At 37.2% G+C, this 20,433-nt stretch overlaps 1 protein-coding gene across 1 annotated transcript in view; it reads left to right on the top strand.

The window, feature by feature from the left end:
* The window catches only part of LOC139745373 (uncharacterized), a 30,780-nt gene extending 28,106 nt beyond the window's left edge, over positions 1–2,674 (top strand). Inside the window, exons 10-11 of the mRNA XM_071655766.1 lie at positions 563–699; positions 1,385–2,674. Of these exons, the coding sequence (XP_071511867.1) occupies positions 563–699; positions 1,385–2,674 (1,427 nt within the window). The remainder of the gene's footprint in view (positions 1–562; positions 700–1,384) is intronic.
* Positions 2,675–20,433: the final 17,759 nt, after the last annotated feature.

The following is a 20,433-nucleotide window of genomic DNA, read 5'->3' as shown; positions in this document are numbered from 1 at the left end:
AATGGTTCAGTTGTTTGATTGACATTACATGTACATGGCTAGAAAGTCATAATGCAATGAAATTAGTTGGAAGTCAACCCTATGACATGATGATGAAGAAAAAAGTGTCTTTCAGCGCACTTCCTCTGTCTTCATGAGCTTTCTCAAGATCAGCATTGCCAACACTGCATCAAATATGTTGAATTCACTTTTCGTTCTTAATATGGTTCAGTTTGCTTTCCTCTTTAGAACAAGTTTTATCTGTATGATACTGTGAAACGAGGAATGTTCGCATGCATTTTAATTTTGGGAATTTCGTGAGTGCCAAGATTCGCAAAATTAAAATGCATGTGAAAGTTCTTGTCTACACTATATTGAAAAGCAGTTTGCGAAGATTTCATGCCGCAAGAAAGGTCATCGGCTCCAATTCGCAAAACTTTCATGCCGCGAATATTATCATGTTTTACCGTAATCAGTTTGTAAGTGTAGAACTCAGTTCCAGAAGATATTTAGTGGTTTGAACAGTGCCATTTTCAGACTAAAATGTGATGTTACCCCTTAGTCATATCCTTCACTAACACAGGGCACAAGAAATTGCTAGTGACCACCATCCCCGTGTTGATTCTCCTGGCGTTTGCATTGATTTTTGCCCTTCTGGCATGCGGATACCAGCGAATCAAGAAGGACTCACAACATTTTCCGGATCCCGTGTATCCCAAGGTAAGTAGGGGCTTACCCAAATGTTTAAATGTCTTCTATCCTTTTTGTCCCAATGAAGGTAAGTCAGGGTTTACACAAAGGTTTAAATGTCTTCTAGATGTCCTTCTGTTGGTGTCTACATAGACATGTACATGTCTAAAATTAATGTTTTTACATCTTTTCCTGTGAATGTTGTGGTGTAATTAGGTATTCATTCATCTTGGGAAATGTGTGTTACTGTTTTGAATTCCTTATTTGTCCACTATATTTGGCTATCAAGAATAGGGCTGATATTTCATTTCTCTTTAATTGTGTTAAGTCTGTGATAAATGTCTGATTTTGAATGACATTTTCCAAGAAATAGAATGTGAAAACAGTTTATGATGGGTTAACAATTGTTAAAAATGGGAAGGAATATCTGTCCTTTGTTTAATGTAGTTTTAGGTTTTTTGACAAGATTTCTGAATAGAAGATTATAACCCAACTATTTTGGTTGACCAATCCTATGTAAACTAAAGCAAATACGACAGTTAATTTGGGACTGCTTTGTTAGTCATCGTTGTTGTAAGATCAAGATAACTTCTATGTGAGGTAGTGTAGTTACAGCGTACGATATAGTAGGAAAATTCTGAGCAACACAAAGGTGATAATTGTAGTGTGAGAAAGATATTCTGCTAAATGAATGTTGTACATCTTTGTCGATCAGATATTCCAGGTTAAGCCGCCCGCATGCCCCGAACCTGAAGTCTTTGACCAGCTTGTATGTTCTCCGGAGATCAAGGAGAAGCGTTCAGCACAAATCTTGGGCATGGTATCTGAAGACAAGGAAATGTACCCACTCCTTGACCAAAAAGATCTTGACATTTCCCTCGACAACCAGACATACTGTAAGCTGTCCTTGCGGCACCCTGAAAGACCATTCAACCTGCACATGGCTACCGATGTGGAAAGCTGTGACTATTACCCCTTTGTTGCTGAAGTGAGGGTCAAAGAGTCGTCTGTTGATGAGGGTGTCTGCGTAGGTTACTCGTCCAGCTGCTCGCAGAGGTCAAGCGACGAAAGCAGTGACCACGACCAGCAGAAGTTCCTCTCCCTTGAAGGACCTCCTCCAGGGTTTGGCGGTCAGCATGATCTGGATTGTAATCATGGCAGTCCAGTCGGGGACAGCAGAGAAGGGGGTAGGGACTCTGGCTACATTTACAGCAGCCTAGCCCAATGTGCAGATGGGGAAAGCTACGTGTCAAGCAGCTCTGTTGATGCGGATGATGAGGGTAGTCTACCGTCAATGCAAACTACCCTTGCGCGTAGTTCTCACCAAGTATCCGACACAGTTACTGCAGATCCTTTCTGGATGGCCAATGAGCCAGGGCCCTATGTGATGGCCCCTAGTAGACAGTGGGAGGGACCAGCGGTCGAAAAAATTTCAAGACCCAGCTTGGGCCAGGACCACGGTATGACAGCCTTGATTTGCAACAAGTTTATAGTCAATGAAAAGCATGGTCCCATCTCATCTCCTCCATCGGAAACCATAGCGGATTATGTTACTTGCGATGACATTGCTGCAATGCATGTCGGTGGCAAGGCGGAATCAGGTGATAGCTTACATCGCAAACCGCACTCGTTGCAGTCATCTCCACAGCATACCATCAGAGATCTCCCTTACACTCGCTCATCAGCTGAGTTGTCCCGGACTCCCGCTGCGGCCAGCTCCAAAATGCCTCCGAATCTTCAGGCAGTCTATGTGGACAGCAAGGACATTCCTCCACCCCCTTCTCTTCGAGGGTCATCCTATGAAGCCAGAGGTAGTCAACATTCTGAGATAGATCTCACTACCTTGCTGCAAGATGAAACTACCTCAGCAGGATTTAGGGCGAGATGCGGATCCCTACCCATTGCAGATGAAAATTATCATGCAAGCCCAGGGAAAGTCCACAAGATGCTAAGGCCATCTTCAAGTGGCTATGTTAGCAGAGATTCTGATACAGTGGTCACATGAAGTCAGCAAGGGCCACAACTGACAGCATTTTCAACATGCTCAGACAAGTAACTCTTTTACTGTCCCATCTTCAACAGCTCCTGATTAGCAATCGATGTTGGCTCACCCACAACTCAGTCATATTCCTTGCCCAGTGATAATGCAGTGAGAAACTCAAATCACATTCAGAAGAACCAAAGGCATACAAATGCCAGTGAGTGCAGCTGAAGTGTTGGATTTGGGGTATTTGGTGTTTTCGTGGTTATGTGACTAAAAAATAAATTGTCACATCTGTTTCTCAACATCATTTTGTGAGCAGTACAGAGTTATACCTCCTCCCTGATTGAACTGTTCCCCAAAGATTTCTGAAGTATCCCCTTGGTGGAAACCAATGGGTTTCCACATAATAGGTTGTCAAGTACTGTAAATGGCATCTTGATTTGCAGGTCACAAATATGGCTTGGACCGCATATCACATTGTTCCCTCTGCTTTCAGTCCTGTGCCTCCCCCCCCCCCCCACCAAAAAAAAAAAAAAAAAAAAAAGATAATAAATGCCAAGTATGAGAAAATGGTGAACTCTATGTGCCTAGGCACATGGGTGGTAAAACTTGCCTTGTATTTTTTTTATCTGCATTCAGATAGTTGAGTATATTTATGAGACATTTAATGTCTATTTTAATATCAGAGATTTTTTTGATATAAGTTTTGAAGTTATTACAGATTGTATATTGTAAATCATATTAAAGTGGGTGTCATGTACTGTAGGCTGAAACCGTTGGTTAGAAGCTAACCAGGAAAAAAAGAAATTAATATTTATCTTAAGCCCTAGAATATTTTGTGTGTATAAACTGTCATCATTAACCTTGAAAAGGATGTGTGATGCAAAACGGAGATGTAAATGTCCAAAATCTCGGAAATGAAACTAGCAGAGGGGAATAACTACAGATCACAGATAAAGTTGTGAAGTACTAACAACCGATACATGTACTTTTCTCCAAGGGGTGTGCTGTATGTATCAAGGTAGAAAAGTGCTGCATATGTATAATGAGGGTGAGACACTCAAGTCTCTTTCTCTCTCTCTCTCCATCTCTCTCTCTTTCTCTCTCTCTCACTCTCTCTCTCTCTCTCTCTCTCTCTCTCTATATATATATATGAATAACAGCAATTAGTTTCTGCTCGGAGTCCTAAGAAAGTAGGTCATTATAAAAACTCCATTAGAGACGTAAATTTGACGAATTTTCGCCCATAGGGCTTTGTCAAGTCAATACATTTGACATTTTATATATATATATATATGTATATATATATCACTATCTATCTATCTCTCTCTCTTTCTGCAAAAGATGCTGATGAGCAACATTTGTAAATCAACATTATGCTGAGAATAGTGTCTTACATTTGAAATGACAGAATCACAGTAACAATAAAACATGAACTATTATAGAGGAGATTCTGAGATGACATAAAATCTCATCGATCTATCAGTGTCATACACTTCAAAATGTATTGAGCATAATCAGAAATTTCACTCATTCAATTCATCATTTTCATAATGCTTTGAGTGAATGACTTCACCTTTATGATTATCTGGAGACTAGTGAAAGTAAGCCCAAACTTCCTAAAACCTACTACATAGAATGTTTTGAATTCTCTAAAAACTGTAGTCAATGGGCCAACACACTGTAGCACATCACTCTGGTGGCTGAATAGGAAGGTTGATTGTAAGAGGATTGTTATGTGTGCATGTAGGTTCAAACGATTGATGATAAGCAGCAAATATTCCCATCAAACCCTTAAAGCAAATGTTGCTGTATGTTGCTGAATTTATCAGCTTTTCATCATTAAATTAGTACCTCTAAGTGAAAAAAATGAATTGAATTGGTTATAGTAAATTGAATCAACACAAATCAGAAAAAAAAGAATTACAAAAAAGATTGCCATATTTTATAGAGAAACAGAAAAAGTATTTTTTTTGTATATATATCAATTGTCAATTTTCTGACAAGTTACATATCTTGCTAATAGGATGTTGTTGAAAGCTTTCTCAAAATGAAACAAGCAAAGATGCACAAAAGAAGGTCAAAATGAAAGATGATTTTTTTTCTATCTTGTAATATAAAATGAATATATGTATATATATATATATATATATATATATATATATAATATATATATATATATATATATATATATATATAATAATATGTACTCAGATTCTGCCTGAATTTAGGCTGATATTAATGTAATTGGCGATTTATAGTTGTCAGTGGAGGTGAGTGTGAAACCAGTACTTGTCTATTTTGATTTGTGCAGCCGCGTCATTTTGTGTTTAACTTTCGCGCCGAACTGATTTCATTTCACTTTTGTAGAATTGACATGAATGCAGCTGAGATGTTGTGATTCAATGTAAAAATATTCTCTCTAATTTTCTCTGTTCTGCCATCATTATATGTATATATATATATTTTTTTTTCATACAACCATAGGCCTACTGTTCACAGAATTCGATAAAGCTGTACAGTTTAATGAAATATTAGGGCGGTGATATAGCTCAGTCACACCGCATCTGCCTTCCGATCTAAGGGACCGGGTTCAATTCCCGAGTCTCACTGAGCAACGTTTTGTGTAAGCATTCCACCCCCTCTAGTAAAGAAGCAAAAACCCTCGGATAGGACATTTATATAATGAAGGTCCCGTGTGTGAGATAGCCACTACTCACGCACGTAATAAAACCCACTTCATTTATTCATCGTAAAGAGGAAGGTGCTAACCTGGTGAAGTGGTCCCCCTAACCACCCACACAAGAAAAGCAGGCGAATGATGCCAACCCCTCGTGGTTTGCCCAGGTGACAAGCAGTAGTCAGCAAAATGGTATCTACCAGGTACATTGATTGTGCCATACACTTGAATGAATGACATAATCTATTGGGTTTGATGATTTGTTTTGTTTCTTGTCCTTGTGAATCCTATTAAGCTGTTTGATTTACAATGTTTCTATCATTCTGTTATCTCTTTGATCCAGTTTGATTGTATAAATTGATGCTAAGTTACCATCTCTTTGATCCAGTTTGATTGTGTAAATTGTTGCTAAGTTACCATAAGCAAGGCTGAGGCAAACTTAATGGTTGTTACAAGTAGGAACATAAACTGGCACTCTTTATCATATGAAGAGTTTGATCACAAAAAGTGTGAACTCCATTCATGCTGATTTGAGATATTTGCGATTAAAGCTGCTAAAAAACAGAAAATAGTAAGAAAATATGAAATAATCTTAATCATAACTTCAGGAATATGCCTTGTTATGTAACAAGTGAGGTGTCACTGGAAAGGTCTTAAGTCGCTCTATCTGATGATGGACTTACTTTATTTTTTTTTTTCAAAACGGCACTTAACTCGTTTTGCGACCAAACTCTTCACTCACAGCCTTTCCATACTGCACGAGACACTCTCTAGTTCCATCCTCACTAAATCCACAATAGGAAGCTTTAGATTTGCGGCGCGGACGTTTGAGACGACGAGTGCGCTGGACGTTCTCTTCTCCCCCTGCGTCGTGCTGAAAGGTAGCTTTACATGTAAAAGCTTATACGCAGTGTATAAAAAAATTAAATGGCTCCCCCAAAATATGATCGGTGCATGAAGTAGCTCTCGACGTCGTGAATTGAGTGGACGTATAGAAATAGCCCAGAACGCGTAGTGAAAAACTTAGACGACGCGAGCTAAAAATAGATCAACTTGATGCGCGTTTCTGCGCATGAGCAGAACATTTTTTTTTCCCTCTGAACGTCCCCGTCGCGAAAATCATAAGCTCCCTGATGGTGGATCTCTTGAGTAATGTTTAACAGCGTAGAAGAACAACCTTTATTCCAAAGGTATACATTACATTAGGAAATATGTGCGTATGAAATGAAAAATTTACTTCTAAGAGTACTAGTGGTGAACAGGCTCTACCTGTTCTATTTAACATTATTTCGATGTGTGTGAATGTGTACAGCTGAGTCAATATAAAAAAAAATGAGTGTCTGTACAAAGTATAGTAGTTATTTATCTCAGGTTATGTGGATCTGTATAATATTAAGGGCTGCCCAATGCGCTTGTCATACTATGTTTTAGTAATAGCAAAAATGTAAACTTGTTTATCTTGGGGCTTTCCTTTTTTGTATTGTTTTGCTTGCTTTCTTTTCCTTTTTTTCAAACATTATAATTATGCTGTATGTGTATTTGGTGATTGCAGCTTAATATGGTTAAATGTCATATTTCCTGTTCACTATACATACAGAAACTTCAGCACCCCCCCCCCCCCCCCTTGCAGAGGAGAAACCATATTTTGCACAAATTTTGACATACACAACTACTTTCACAGAGAGCAATTTGTAAGACAAGACTGGAGTGAAAAATGTATAATTTTTAGACTTGTAGAGGTGGAAGTTACTTGCTCTCCCCTTGGGCATTATGATTTTGGTTTAGAGGTTCACCATAGTACCCAAGAATGTTGATATATATATATATATATATATATATATATATATATATATATATTGTAGTTGCTCCGCGTATTGGCAGTACTAGAAATAGCAATAATAATGTCACAATAGAGGAATGCATCAAATGCCAATTGCCTTGATTTAACTCAAAATCCGAATTTTCGGGGGCCTCCCCCTTCGTCAGGGATGACAGGGCTAATGAATTTCCACAGTGATATCAACAGTGATATTAACAGTGAGGTGTTACTATCACTGTGGAAATTCATCAGCACTGTCATCCCTGACGAAGGGGGAGGCCCCCGAAAATTCGGATTTTGAATCAAAATCAAATCAATTGGCATTTAATGCATTCCTCTATTGTGACATTATTATTGATATATATATATATAATAATTATCTAACAAGGCTCAACACAAATTTTTCTATAGGTGGCCCAACATCTATTCTTGGTTGCCCTGGGACACCGGGCCTATATATGTATATGTATATTAAAAATGGGGGTTTGGTAAATTTTATCTTATGCACACATTTTCAAGTGCCCTTTATACTGAAAAGAACTAGGAGAGACGAACTTTTCCCCCCAATGGAACAGTAATCTTTGGTGCACAAAAATCTCGGTGGAATTGCCTTGGAACGCGGGTGCCTGATCATTCATTTTCTGTACATTATGTGTACGCCTCAGGTGCAAGTTTCGAGTGGTCTTGTGGCCTTTTTGGTATTGTGTGCATGAATTAATATTTTATTGTCGATACCATAATCATATTGTTATGACATAGGGTTTAGAATTACTTTGTTGCAATTGCAAGGATATCGAGGTGTCTTGCCGATTTTGTCATTATTGTTATGTGTAAAATAAAAGTTCGTCGTTACTTTCTTAAATGACCATTTCAATATCTCAGTCGCCAGCGTATTTTGTTTTTGTATTTGTTTTTTTGAAGATGTCTTCGGTCAAAATATCCAATGTCTTTTGAAAGAGCTTATATATACATCTTTTGTGCTATTTTATTCCCTCTGTAGGTCTTATGACATTACATACATCCATACGTTCATATAGTACATGCATGTATAGGCCTACACCAACTCGTACAAACGTACCAACATTCATATAGATACATAAAGTCATATATATATATATATATATATATAATTACTTTATATAATATGCACGTAAATACACACAGACAAACATAAACTCATACATACACACACAAATATACTCTCTAAAAAAATCGAGTGAAAATTTTCACTCTTTAAGGAGTGAATACAAAAAAAGAGTGAATTTAGAGTGAAGTTGGAGTGAATTTTGAGTGAAAATGTTCATTTTCACTCGTTTTAGAGTGACCTCAGGGATCACTCCAAAATCTTCGAGTGATCCCTGAGGTCACTCCAAAATGAGTGAAAATGAACATTTTCACTCGAAATTCACTCTAATTTAACTCTAAATTCACTCTTTTTTGTATTCACTCCTTCAAGAGTGAATATTTTCACTCGATTATTTTTAGAGAGTACATACATATATGTATACAATTACGTACACGGGTTGTATACATACCTTTGGCCATTAATAATGATAAAATTGTACTCCTGTGTGCATTCCGTGTATAGATGTGTGAACGTGATGAATAAAACGTCAGAACTTTGACAGAATCTCCACCGGTGTCCAGTCACAGCTTTGATAGAGAGAAAGAGAGAAGGACACCAAAATTATTTAAAATGCTTACGATGCTTTTTCAGCACCTAAGTGGAGACTACCACAATTATCACCACCAATAACGTAACAGCATACTTCCTTGCCGCAAAGAAATAATCGCGTGCAATTAGAATTCTCCGTTAGTATTGGAATTGTTTCCCCTAGTTGATTATCATCTGTTAGACACCTGGTTTAATTTGTTTGTTTTGGTTTGCTTTACTTTGTCCTTTTATTCCTTATGTTATTGTTGTTGTTATTATTGTCAAGGCCTGGAATCCTGTGACGAAGACACCAAAGGAGTGTCATTATTTTTCGAGTACCTTCCGCAGATGCTAATCTCACTTCCTTAATTCGCTAAACTGGCTCACCACTCCATAATTGATTTTGCACACGAAGTAACATCAACACGTACAATGTGAAATCACCTCCCTGCTGAAATCGAACCTAACTCAAGCTACAGTTTCACATGAAGTTGAATATTTGATTACATACTTAACTTTACTAACTTACTAACCTTAATTACTTAAATCCATTCTTGTTAAGTTGAGATATTTGCGATTAAAGCTGCTTTAAAAAATAATAAGAAAATAGAAGATACATGTATTTTAATCATAACTTCAAGAATGTTCCTTCTTATGGCACAACTCTTAGTGAAGCATCAGAAAGGTTTTATTTTGATCGAAATCTGATGATGGACTTTCACATTTTTAAAGATGGTGCTTGATCCATTTTGCGATCAAAATCCTCACGTGATTTCTCAAATTATAAAGTGACGTCAGTCGCAAGGATACTGCAGATTTGATAAGGTGAAGATTAATACCAGTCTTTACGGCCAGATTGGCTGATACCCAGGTTACCAGGGCCCTGTTACATGAAAAAGCTGCAATCAAGCATAAGTCAGAAAATTAAACATAAATCTGCTATCAGCCAATCAGATTCGAGTATTCAGACACTTAAGTTCAATTCTCTGAATTATGTTTGATCTCAACTTTTATAATCGAGTATTCAGATACTTAAGTTCGATTTTCTGACTTATGTTTGATCTCAGCTTTTATGCAGCAGGGCGATGCACAATATTCAAAATGTTTTCATATCGGATATAAAAACACGTTCTCACGATGGTAATAATCTCGCTCTGATGACTTTTAGGGGTGAAATCATCAACCCAAAACATGATTTAACCGTTGTTTTTGTGTACACACCATGGGTTGAACAATATTAGGAAGATATAGCATAATTACCTTACAATTAGTGTGATTTGCACTGTATGGTTGCGAATAATATCACTGTCCGGAGAAACTACTGTAAAACATGATATATTCGCGGCATGAAATTTTCGCGAATTGGAGCTGACAGCCTTTTTCGTGGTATGAAATTTTCGCGAATTGCTACTGGCATTCAATGCATGTAGTGTAGACAAAAGCTTTCGCGTGCATTTTAATTTCGCGAATTTTGGCGCTCGCGAAATTCGCGCAATTAAAATGCACGCGAAAATTTCTCGTTTTACAGTAAGTGATTTCCAAATGATATGACACTCCTGTCAGTATGTCCAATTTTCATGAAACATTTACATATCTATACTCATAGCTTGATCTAACTCTATTTTTCTACTGAGATCGAAGATCACTTAATCATGATTCATGTGATTTTGTCGACATGAAAACAGAATATTCTCATAGTTACAGCACACTAAATATGGATTATGGAATCAAAATCATACAGGAGGTGATACATATATATATATATATATATATATATATATATATATATATATATATATATATATATATTTGTGTGTGTGCGTGTGATATACGTACAATTTGAAGTTCGTTCCCAGCAGGCATTGTTTCAAGCATTCCTTTTTATACGTAGATTCGGCGATGTAGGCCAACAAGCCAGCTGAGAGTTATCGGATATCTCAAAACCAGAAACGATTGATTTATGTTTTCCTATATAGTCAGATAATCAAAACAAGACCGTCAGAACATAGCTATTATGCTGATGTCAGCGATCGAAAGATTAAAACTCATGTTCTACATTAATTGACTTGTCCTGGCGTGTATTATTTTGTTGAAACATTAAAGGTTTGAAAAAAAAATGCTACTTGTAGAGTTATATTCATGGAACTGAGTATCATTATTGATTTTTTTTTTTTGGGGGGGGAGTGAGTATTTTCTTAAATTTGTTTCCTTTTTGTCACTGTGTTGATATTTTCCCAAATGTTGTAATTGACCATGGATTGAAATGTGTTATCAATAATTACGTTTCATTAACGCCTTGAAAGAGGCTAATTTTAATCCTCAAAATAGAACACCAGCTCCAGGTATCAAAAAATATTGTTACCTCTGCACAGTTGGTCCTCGCGCGTGAGGGCTTAGCGAGCACCGATGTGCGTGTGATAAAGACTTGCAGGGGTGCCTCTGCATGGGCCGGGGTAAATGAATCCCATCCTTTGTTTAATTTCTGAGGTGAATCTGATTCGTCAGAGATTATTTCCTCCCGCCTTTCAGCAGGGACCAGATTAAGAAGTTCTCACCGTAAGTACATCTTGAAAGACCGTTTATTATTTTCTTTATAATATCAGTGTTGCAGTATACGTTAAACCGGTTTGAAAGGCACTGAAAGGTCGGAACTATTTCCTATAAAGGTGAGTCGAACATATGCAAAGTACATTTATTGCTTTACTGACCACTGCTTGTGCTGTGTCGATCAAGAATTAGAAGTTAATTTCATGACACGAGAATCGCTCTTTCTATAGCGACCTTTTCTTTCTATCCTTGGTCCAAGCATTCTATTGTGTCCAATTGGTTAAGTCATCCTATGTGTGCGATAAGTCAAAAAATCATAGAATTTATTTGTGGAGGTGGATTTTTTTTTCGACCATGCAGTAAAGATATGTGCTCCATTCCATGCTATACAGGAACCTATCATTTATACATGTATGTCTTTCGGCTTTGGGAATTTAGGATTCTTATTTTGGTTTTTTGTTTGTTGAATTTTCTGTATTTTTGTTTTTATTTTGTTATTCTTTTTTTAGTTTCGGCGATACCACGTAGATGGTGTATATATGAAACATTCTTCCGATCTTGAGGTTATAAGATCAAAATCAACAATATATATGGAGTAATTCTAGCGAAGAGTGTGCCCTTATAACATGGCTAACGTCCGTTGGAAATTCAAGATTGATGATGTGATTTTATTTTGTAGGTAGGCCTAAATGTGCTGGTTTTATTATTGTGAAACAAAAAGAAAAGTAGGGGATGATGAGTGCAATATGCGTGGAGCTTTAAAGGGATGATACGGTATTGGTGGAGAAGAGAATTGGGCTTTTAACTTTTTGCGAGATAACAAGAAAACACTTATTAAATAGTACAGAGCATACAATGTACCATGTTAAGAGGAATTCAAAGTTTATTTGATAAAAATCGGGTTTGGAATGACTGAAACATCCAAAAACAAAGTAAAACAAAGCGATCGTAATAAAGTGTGGGTCCCACACTTATTAGAATCGCTCTGTTTTGGATATCTCAGCCATTTCAAAAGCAATTTTGATCAAATAAACGTTGAATTCCTCATAGAATTACATGCTCTTTCATATTTCATAAGAGGTTTCTCATTATCTCACCAAAAAATGTTAGAAACCTGAAATTAGGTCTCAACCAAAACTATACAATCCCTTTAAGCTTTCACTGTATTGGTGGTGGTACTGATACTGCTTCTCCTTTTAACAATTTTTCTCTGTATATATTATGTTCCACTTCTGTTCTTCCTGTTCATTTCACTCTCCTCTTATATTCCATATATTTGTATATCATCATTATATATCTATATTTTTCTGCACCTCCTCTTTGCGCTCGCACTCTAACTTTTCTTAAAGGGAATGTACAGTAATGTTATATTAAACCTGAATCCTCATCTTAACCAGTACTCTACAGTCCCTTTAAGCAACCCCTTTTCTTCTTCCTCTTTTTTCTTCTTCGTCTATACATCGCGTACTTCTTTTGCCATGTAAAGAAAAATTCGAGAGGTCAGCTTTCATTAGCAATAATGTGAATTACGTGCTGATACATGTTGTTGTTTTTTGTGTAAAGTGAGCAGTACGAGATGCGATAGAGCTATATAGATCTACGACAATTTAGCTCACAAAATAGAATACCATTGTTCAGTGACGTAAGAGCATGATATGGTGCAGCGTACTATTCGGAGGAAGTAATACTACGATTGCAGGAAGAACGGGGGAGTGGAAAGTTTCATAGGAGCAGCGGAAGGTCCCGGGAAACTGTCACACCAGTGCCAATCACACCTTATAACGTGGTACTGTCTGTTATACAAGGGAAGAGGGAAACTGTCAGAGTATAGTGTCAATCACACCTTGTATGGATGTCCGTTATACCAAACTGATATACCCTGCACTTTTAAAGCTCTGGGCTCATAACTAATAGTCTCAATCTTAGGTCTTATGTAGTTGAATGGAAAGTGCGGACTCCCGCCCACCAACGGGAAAAGAAATGAACATAATGCAGAATCCCTCATATTCTTTTGTAACGTAGAAAACTGGATTAAAAGAAACGAGTGCACAAATTCAAAATCAAGAGTTGCAGCGTTTTCAATGAAAGTTTTACTGAAAATCTAGGATGCAGGCCTGCCAAAAAGCACTTCGAGGTTGACGTTTCCTGTATAATGTGCGGGTTTTTATATAAGATTTCTTTTTAATGAGATACTCATCACGTAAAAATATGTCCATTCGCATATAATACTGCTTAAAATCAAAATTAATCTATATCGTGGTATACCTGTGTGTTATACCTAAACATTTCCTTTGGCGACTTGTGGTAACAAAAATCAACGAGAAATTGGCGTAAAAAGTCCTGTATAGTTAGTTTGATTTGTCTTCAATGCAATTATGTTACGATCGAAATTATGTTATAGATGATCTGGTCAACTATTCATTTTCATAACGATTTGACACTTTTGATATCTCACATACCTAATTGGAACAGCACACACAGTGAGAAGTCCTGCCCCCCATCGCCATGGCATACCTTATCGTCGTAACCGTATTAGTCGTCTCCGTTTTGTCCTGCTTCGTCCCCGGGAATCTCGGCTGCGCCTCGCAGCAGGGGCAGGCATGGGAGGTGTCGGGATCAAAGTCCTTCTCGAGGGACCGGCCTTCCAGGCCATTGAACCAGGGTGGCGTAAGTATCAAAATCAATGTAAACTGGCTGGAAATCATGCACGTACTTCAGATATCTCATTATCTATACAAGCTGTTCAGTTCAATTCAGTACAGTTTTATTTCTGCATTCTACTGTCAATACAATGAAAAAAAAAATTTGGACGGACATGAATTATGATTTGCTTAATAATGTGACATTATGTGTTAATGTCATATTTTAATACTATATGTTAATATGATAATTATGTATAAATTGCTCTTTTGTATGATATGTTTTAAAAATGAAAATTAATAAATGAAATGAAATGATATATGATATGCCGGCATAAACGCATGAATCCATTAATCATATATGCATCAATTATACGTTATGATTAGTGTATATAGGGAAAACTTATAAACAAAGCATTTTACTTCGTATAGGCCTACATGTATGAATTTGAAATATTCTTACCTTATGAATCATTACTTTGCACTAATCTATTGCTTTCTATTTTTAGTGATTGTCGACCACTAGGACGATAACGTGAGGTATAGATTTTTAGATTCAAAAGACGACACATCGTTTTCAAGGAAGGAACCATAATGGCAATTAGTAATGAGAATTAGTATTTCGTAGTTTCAGTAAAAGGTCCTAAATTTTTGCGGTATTTCCTCCTGCGCTTTGTTTTTCTTGCGCTTCAGTAAAGTGCAATTTTACACCATGATGACTAGTTTGAAATATTTATATTGTATTTTCATAAAGAAGCGATAATTGTAGCACACAGCAACTGAACATGCGAAGATAACGCAATATGGTCTCCCATTGGTCTACAAACAATCTTCATTATAGATTCCACTGAGGTTTTCACACAAAATCAATACGCAGATCTTAATCATAACGGAGAACATCGGAGATCTTACAATTTCACCCCAAAACTGAGTCACATCATTATCCTTGATAACGGTAGTTTGTAGCTATACACTACTATAAATAGCCGCGCCTGTACGTCTGAACCGTCTTGTGTGCTACAAGATAATTACTTTCGAGATCATGTCTCTTACATCCATTGCACTGTACTGTGGGTGCGATGATGATGAGTCACTGGACTATGATAAAAAAAGAAAAGATAAAGGACCAGATTTTGATAGCGTGCGGCAGTTTCGTTAAAGTGACTTGTCAACTCAACACGCGATATACCAAACACCTGATGTCAATTTGGAGTAACTCCGAGCGTTTTGGAACATTCACCAAGACATTTGGGTCAACACTGGACACGGCTGTTTTACGGAGAAAACAAAGCAACAGAAACAGTAACACAGAAAAAAAAAAAGTAATGATTGATTAAACCAGAACAGGCACGCTCCATTATAACCACCTGTCAATATCACATGCCCTTATGTGATCACCATGGCAACAAGGAGGAATTCTAATCTCTGATTGGCTGCTGCCACAGAAAGGGTGTTGGAAGTTCCCGTCACTGCACAATCTGTCCTGTAATGTACATCACGCAATGGGTCCCCTGGATTCTGTGTGATACATGTAATTGTAATGTATGCAAAGGAAAAGAAGTTGTTGGGAGAAGGAAAAGGGAGGGGAAAACAGGATCCACACGTGCACAAGCACTATTCTCCGTGAAGAATGTAAGATAGATCGTGGATAGACCGAGCCACAGATGAAGAGCATTAAACTTTTGGGAAACATTTTTTTTTTTTTCAGATTACTCAGGCCAATTAGAAGCGAGCGGAGCATATCTATGGCAATTTCAAGCGAATCGTCTGTCCCCCCACCCCCCCCCCCCCCCATCCCAAAAAGTTCGTTACACCCAAAATACCTAACCAGTACGAAAACACAAGGGTATTAGTAGGGCCTACTTGAGTTGTTCGTACGCAAATAATTATGTCCAAAAGATCGAAACTTCGCAGCAGATCGCAGCGAGCTTAGGTCTGCGCTGCTTATCCTATGACGCTGCTATTAGGCAAAACAAAAACAAAAACAAAACAAAATAAAACAAACATATTGTTGTGCACATGCGCGTCGAGACATCTGTTTTCATTGTCCAACCAGGTCCGAGAAAGCGTAGATATAAGCGTGGCAGATCTAAAGTTTGTTATTAAGCCCTACACAATGTCATGAACAACAAACAGCGTTGTCGTGATGGAAATAAACCAAGGCATAAGATGTATAGTAAGCGTCTTTGAGTGGTTAGAATATCACGTTCACGGCACGATGAATCATGATTACACATGTCGTCTTTCTTTCATCCGTCATTTTCTCTTCAAGACAGGAGAGAACATGAAATCGCAGGTGTTATACCAATGTCATCGGGTTGACGCCAGGGCCTCGATCGGTGTCACGTGTCATAAATAGTAGCCACAAGTTAAACGCATTAATCTATGACACGGTTGGGATAAGTGCAACATCCGCTATGTGTTGGCGTTGTTTCTCTAGACACGTAATGATAAGAAAACTCGGCTTACTTTGACAAGCTGCACACACCCACACGCACACAAACACAAACACGTACGCATATGTCATAATTATTATGCGTACCAATGTAGGCCCTATAAATAGAATACACATTACATGTATCACAAACACACACACACGAGACACGACTGAAACTTATTTAGTCCTATCTTCTATGCCAGACGAGATGAGAGATGACACACACATAAACAAACATACACACAAACAAAAAAGTGATCCGATTCGAATCCATTTCGTTCGTTCGTATGTTATTGTTGTTGCTGTTGTTGTTGTTGTAGGGGAATGGTCTAAAGTTTGTGTGATATGTGCATCTGTATATAGATATTGCCATGTTTTATATGCACTCAGAATATGATTACCACTGTAGTACCCCATATCTTTTTAACATGTGTTTCATTGTTGTTGTTTTCTTTCTATTCATTGCGATGACCTTCAAAGTCTGCGTAAGTATATAATACGGAGTAACAGAAATTAATATTGATAAATTTTTATCATGATTTAATTTGTATAATTTCTGATAATCATGTATATTTTTATTAATTTTGTCATATGCATCATTACCATGATTTTTTTTAATCTCCGATATTCATGAATATTCATTATTTCATGATAAGCATCATTAACATGATTTTATTTGCATTTCTGATGATCATGAATATTCAGTATTCTATGATGAGTATCATGATTTTATTTGTATAATTTCTGATACCAATGAATAATCAATATTCAATACCTCGTGATCAGCTTGACTACAGTTCTCACGTTATCAATTTTCTATTTGTACAAGATGAATACAGAATAATGCCCGGGATGTCATTAAAAGCAATCGAGCAAGCACTGATTGTCAAATAAAACTACAGATACCTTACTTGTGTAATGACAAAGTAAATGTAATTGCGTTAGGCTGCGTTAGGCCATATTAGGCAACAAAAACGCAGGCAGATTGTATGTTCTGATTATGTTCAAATCATTAAAATGACATATTTGTAAAATCGTATCCTCGATTCAACATTTTACGTACACGTGATTTATTTTTTTCTTGGCGGAACGAAATCAAATAAAGAAAGAATTCGTACAGATACAGAAGGCCAAACAGAAGGTGATCAGAGAGGATACTCGGATCACCTAAATAAAAATGATTTGCGATTGAAAAAAGAAAACCACTTACTCTTTACCTCCACAGCCTACCTGACACTTTGCCTCTAAGTCAAACATTCGACACCATTGACACAAATGATGACGGCAAGATATCGGTGGCTGAGTGGGCGATACTCTACCTGACCTTGCTAACAACGTTCGACGCAAATGGTACGACTCGATCTTCTCGATAATTATGTCAAAGGACTAATTTCATCATTCTCACCCCCTTCCCCTCTCGTTCCCTGTCTGTCAGTTTGTCTGTCCCTGTCTGTCTGTCCGTCTGTCTCCCGTTCTCCCTTTTGCTCACTCTTTTGCCCTCAACTTTCTCTGTCACTATTTTTCTTTCCACTATTCAGAATGAATACAGATGATTGTAAAAGATGAATGAGTGACTATGCATGAATGAATGAATGAATGAATGAATGAATGAATGAATGAATGAATGAATGAATGAATGAATGAATGAATGAATGAACAAATGGGTACACAGTAAATGAAATACATTTAATGAATGCATAAGATAGAAGCTCTGTTACTAGTATTCGGCTATCCAAAAGCCTTCCTATGTGAATGAGTGTGATTGGTTGATTGATTGATTGATTAATTGTTTGATTGATTGATTGATTGATTGATTGATTGATTGATTGATTGATTGATTGATTGATTGATTGATTGATTGATTTTCATCACGGATTTTATCGATCGTTCGATCCATCGAGTGATCAATCTGTTTAACCCCAACCTTCCTCCGGATAAAGAATATAATAATTATGCTCATATCATATCATGAGTATAATGAGTATCATATACCGTGTTACATCAGCTCCTTTTCAGGACCATCCCCGTTATGAAGGAAATCTTGAATTGACATTTCACATGCTTACGTTTCATCTTAAAATGATCTTGAAGAATATAATAAATCTATCGTACTTGTATCCGAGGGGAAATAAATGGCAAGATTCCTTTAAAACCAGATTGAAAAATAACAATCTTATAAAGCCTATATAATGTACATGTATTGTACATAATCATGACCTGACAGGAGTAGAAAACTACTTCACCGTTTATCCCAAACCGTGCTAGCAATGATTCTGTCCTCGTCCCACTTTTGTTTGTTGTTTACAAAACATTGATTTTCAACGCCCAGCTTGGTAGGCAGGATCTCAAAAAATTAGGCATTCTGCATTTTACTGATAGTATTACGCGGACCCTATTGTACCGTCCAGTTGAAAACGCACCTTCAACTTTACACACTCACACCGTTTCCTAAGGCATTATATTTTTATTTAGCGTGGCATATTATTAGGCAATTGGCAGCGTGCCAGTAACGATGATAATGATAACAGTTTGAAGAAAAAAAAATGGTATCAAAATTGACATCTACATGCTTCTTCCTTCCCTCTGCAGACGACGGACAGCTGGCGCTGTCAGAACTTCGGCCTTCCCAGTCACAGCGAGTAGCCCCATTACCAAGCCGGCTGGAGGTGGCGCCTGAACGGATCGTGGAGCGCCCTCTGACGAAAGTATCAAGTAAGGGAGTTTCTGTGATTCCTGCTTGTTGGTGTTTTAACCTTTTGTGTGCTTTTAAGTGCGGATCGATACAGGCAAGGAGGTTTAAAAAGGGATAGTACAGTATTGGTGGAGATGAAAACTGGGCTTTTAACTTTTTGTGAGATACCAAGAAAACACTTATGATATAGTACAGAGCATACCATTTTAAGAGGAATTCAAAGTTTATTTGATGAATATCAGGTTTTGAATGACTGAAACATCAAAAAACAAAGTAAAACAAAGCGATTGTAATAAAGTGTGGGTCCCACACTTTATTAGAATCGCTCTTTTTTGGATATCTCAGCCATTTCAAAACCAATTTTGATCAAATAAACGTTGAATTCCTCATAGAATTACATGCTCTTTCATATTTCATAAGAGGTTTCTCATTATCTCACCGAAAAATGTTAGAAACCTGAAATTAGGTCTCAACCAAAACTACATGATCCCTTTAAAGGGGAAGGCTAGTAACTGATCAGTGGGAATCAGTGGAAATGCTGGGAGATGATTGTTCCAATCCTTATGGGATTCATTCAAGAGTTCATTGTATATCTATTGTTGTGTGAAAATGATTTGCTTCAGAATGGTCTCATATTCAAGTAATGTGCAGTTTAATGCTTCCAGGTTAGCGTCCCTGGTCAGTGACGGAGCATTAATCTGCACATTACTTGAATATGAGACCGTTCTGAAGCAAATCATTTTCACACAACAATAGATATACAATGAACTCTTGAATGAATCCCATAAGGATTGGAACAATCATCTCCCAGCATTTCCACTGATTCCCACTGATCAGTTACTAGCCTTCCCCTTTAAGAGATGGAGTTCCAACTGGCTGTAATTATTCAAACAGATGTCACTTTTCTATTGATGTACAAAATAATTCCACCGGTGCATCTGTCCCTTTGATGACGGGGTTTGATGCCGCCGTCTTACTGAGCAATCTGAAGATTCATTTTGAACGTTAACTTAATGCTGGCTATATTTGCTTGTTTATCTATTAAAAATGAAACGAAATCTCACTTAATGATAAAGCACATTGAACAAAGGTCAATCCCTTCCAGAAATATGTGCAAAAGTGTAAATCAGAGCTGTGTCATGTAAAAGTGTTTAAAACTACCCTCCTGGAAAACCGGTTTTATCACTTTTCCACTTAATTCCGACAAATAAAACTGACATGGAATGATCTTTAAGTATAATTCTTTATTAATAGATATATCAGATTAGTGTCCGGGCATGGCCAGTCGAGTAATTTTCATTTTCATTTCATA

Source organism: Diadema antillarum, unplaced genomic scaffold (genome assembly GCF_040938485.1).
Source record: "Diadema antillarum isolate AM-2024a unplaced genomic scaffold, OU_Dant_1.0 seq00001259_RagTag, whole genome shotgun sequence".
NCBI lineage: Eukaryota > Metazoa > Echinodermata > Echinoidea > Diadematoida > Diadematidae > Diadema > Diadema antillarum.
Note: the sequence above shows the minus strand (reverse complement) of the source record. Positions and strands in the feature narration are given on the sequence as shown.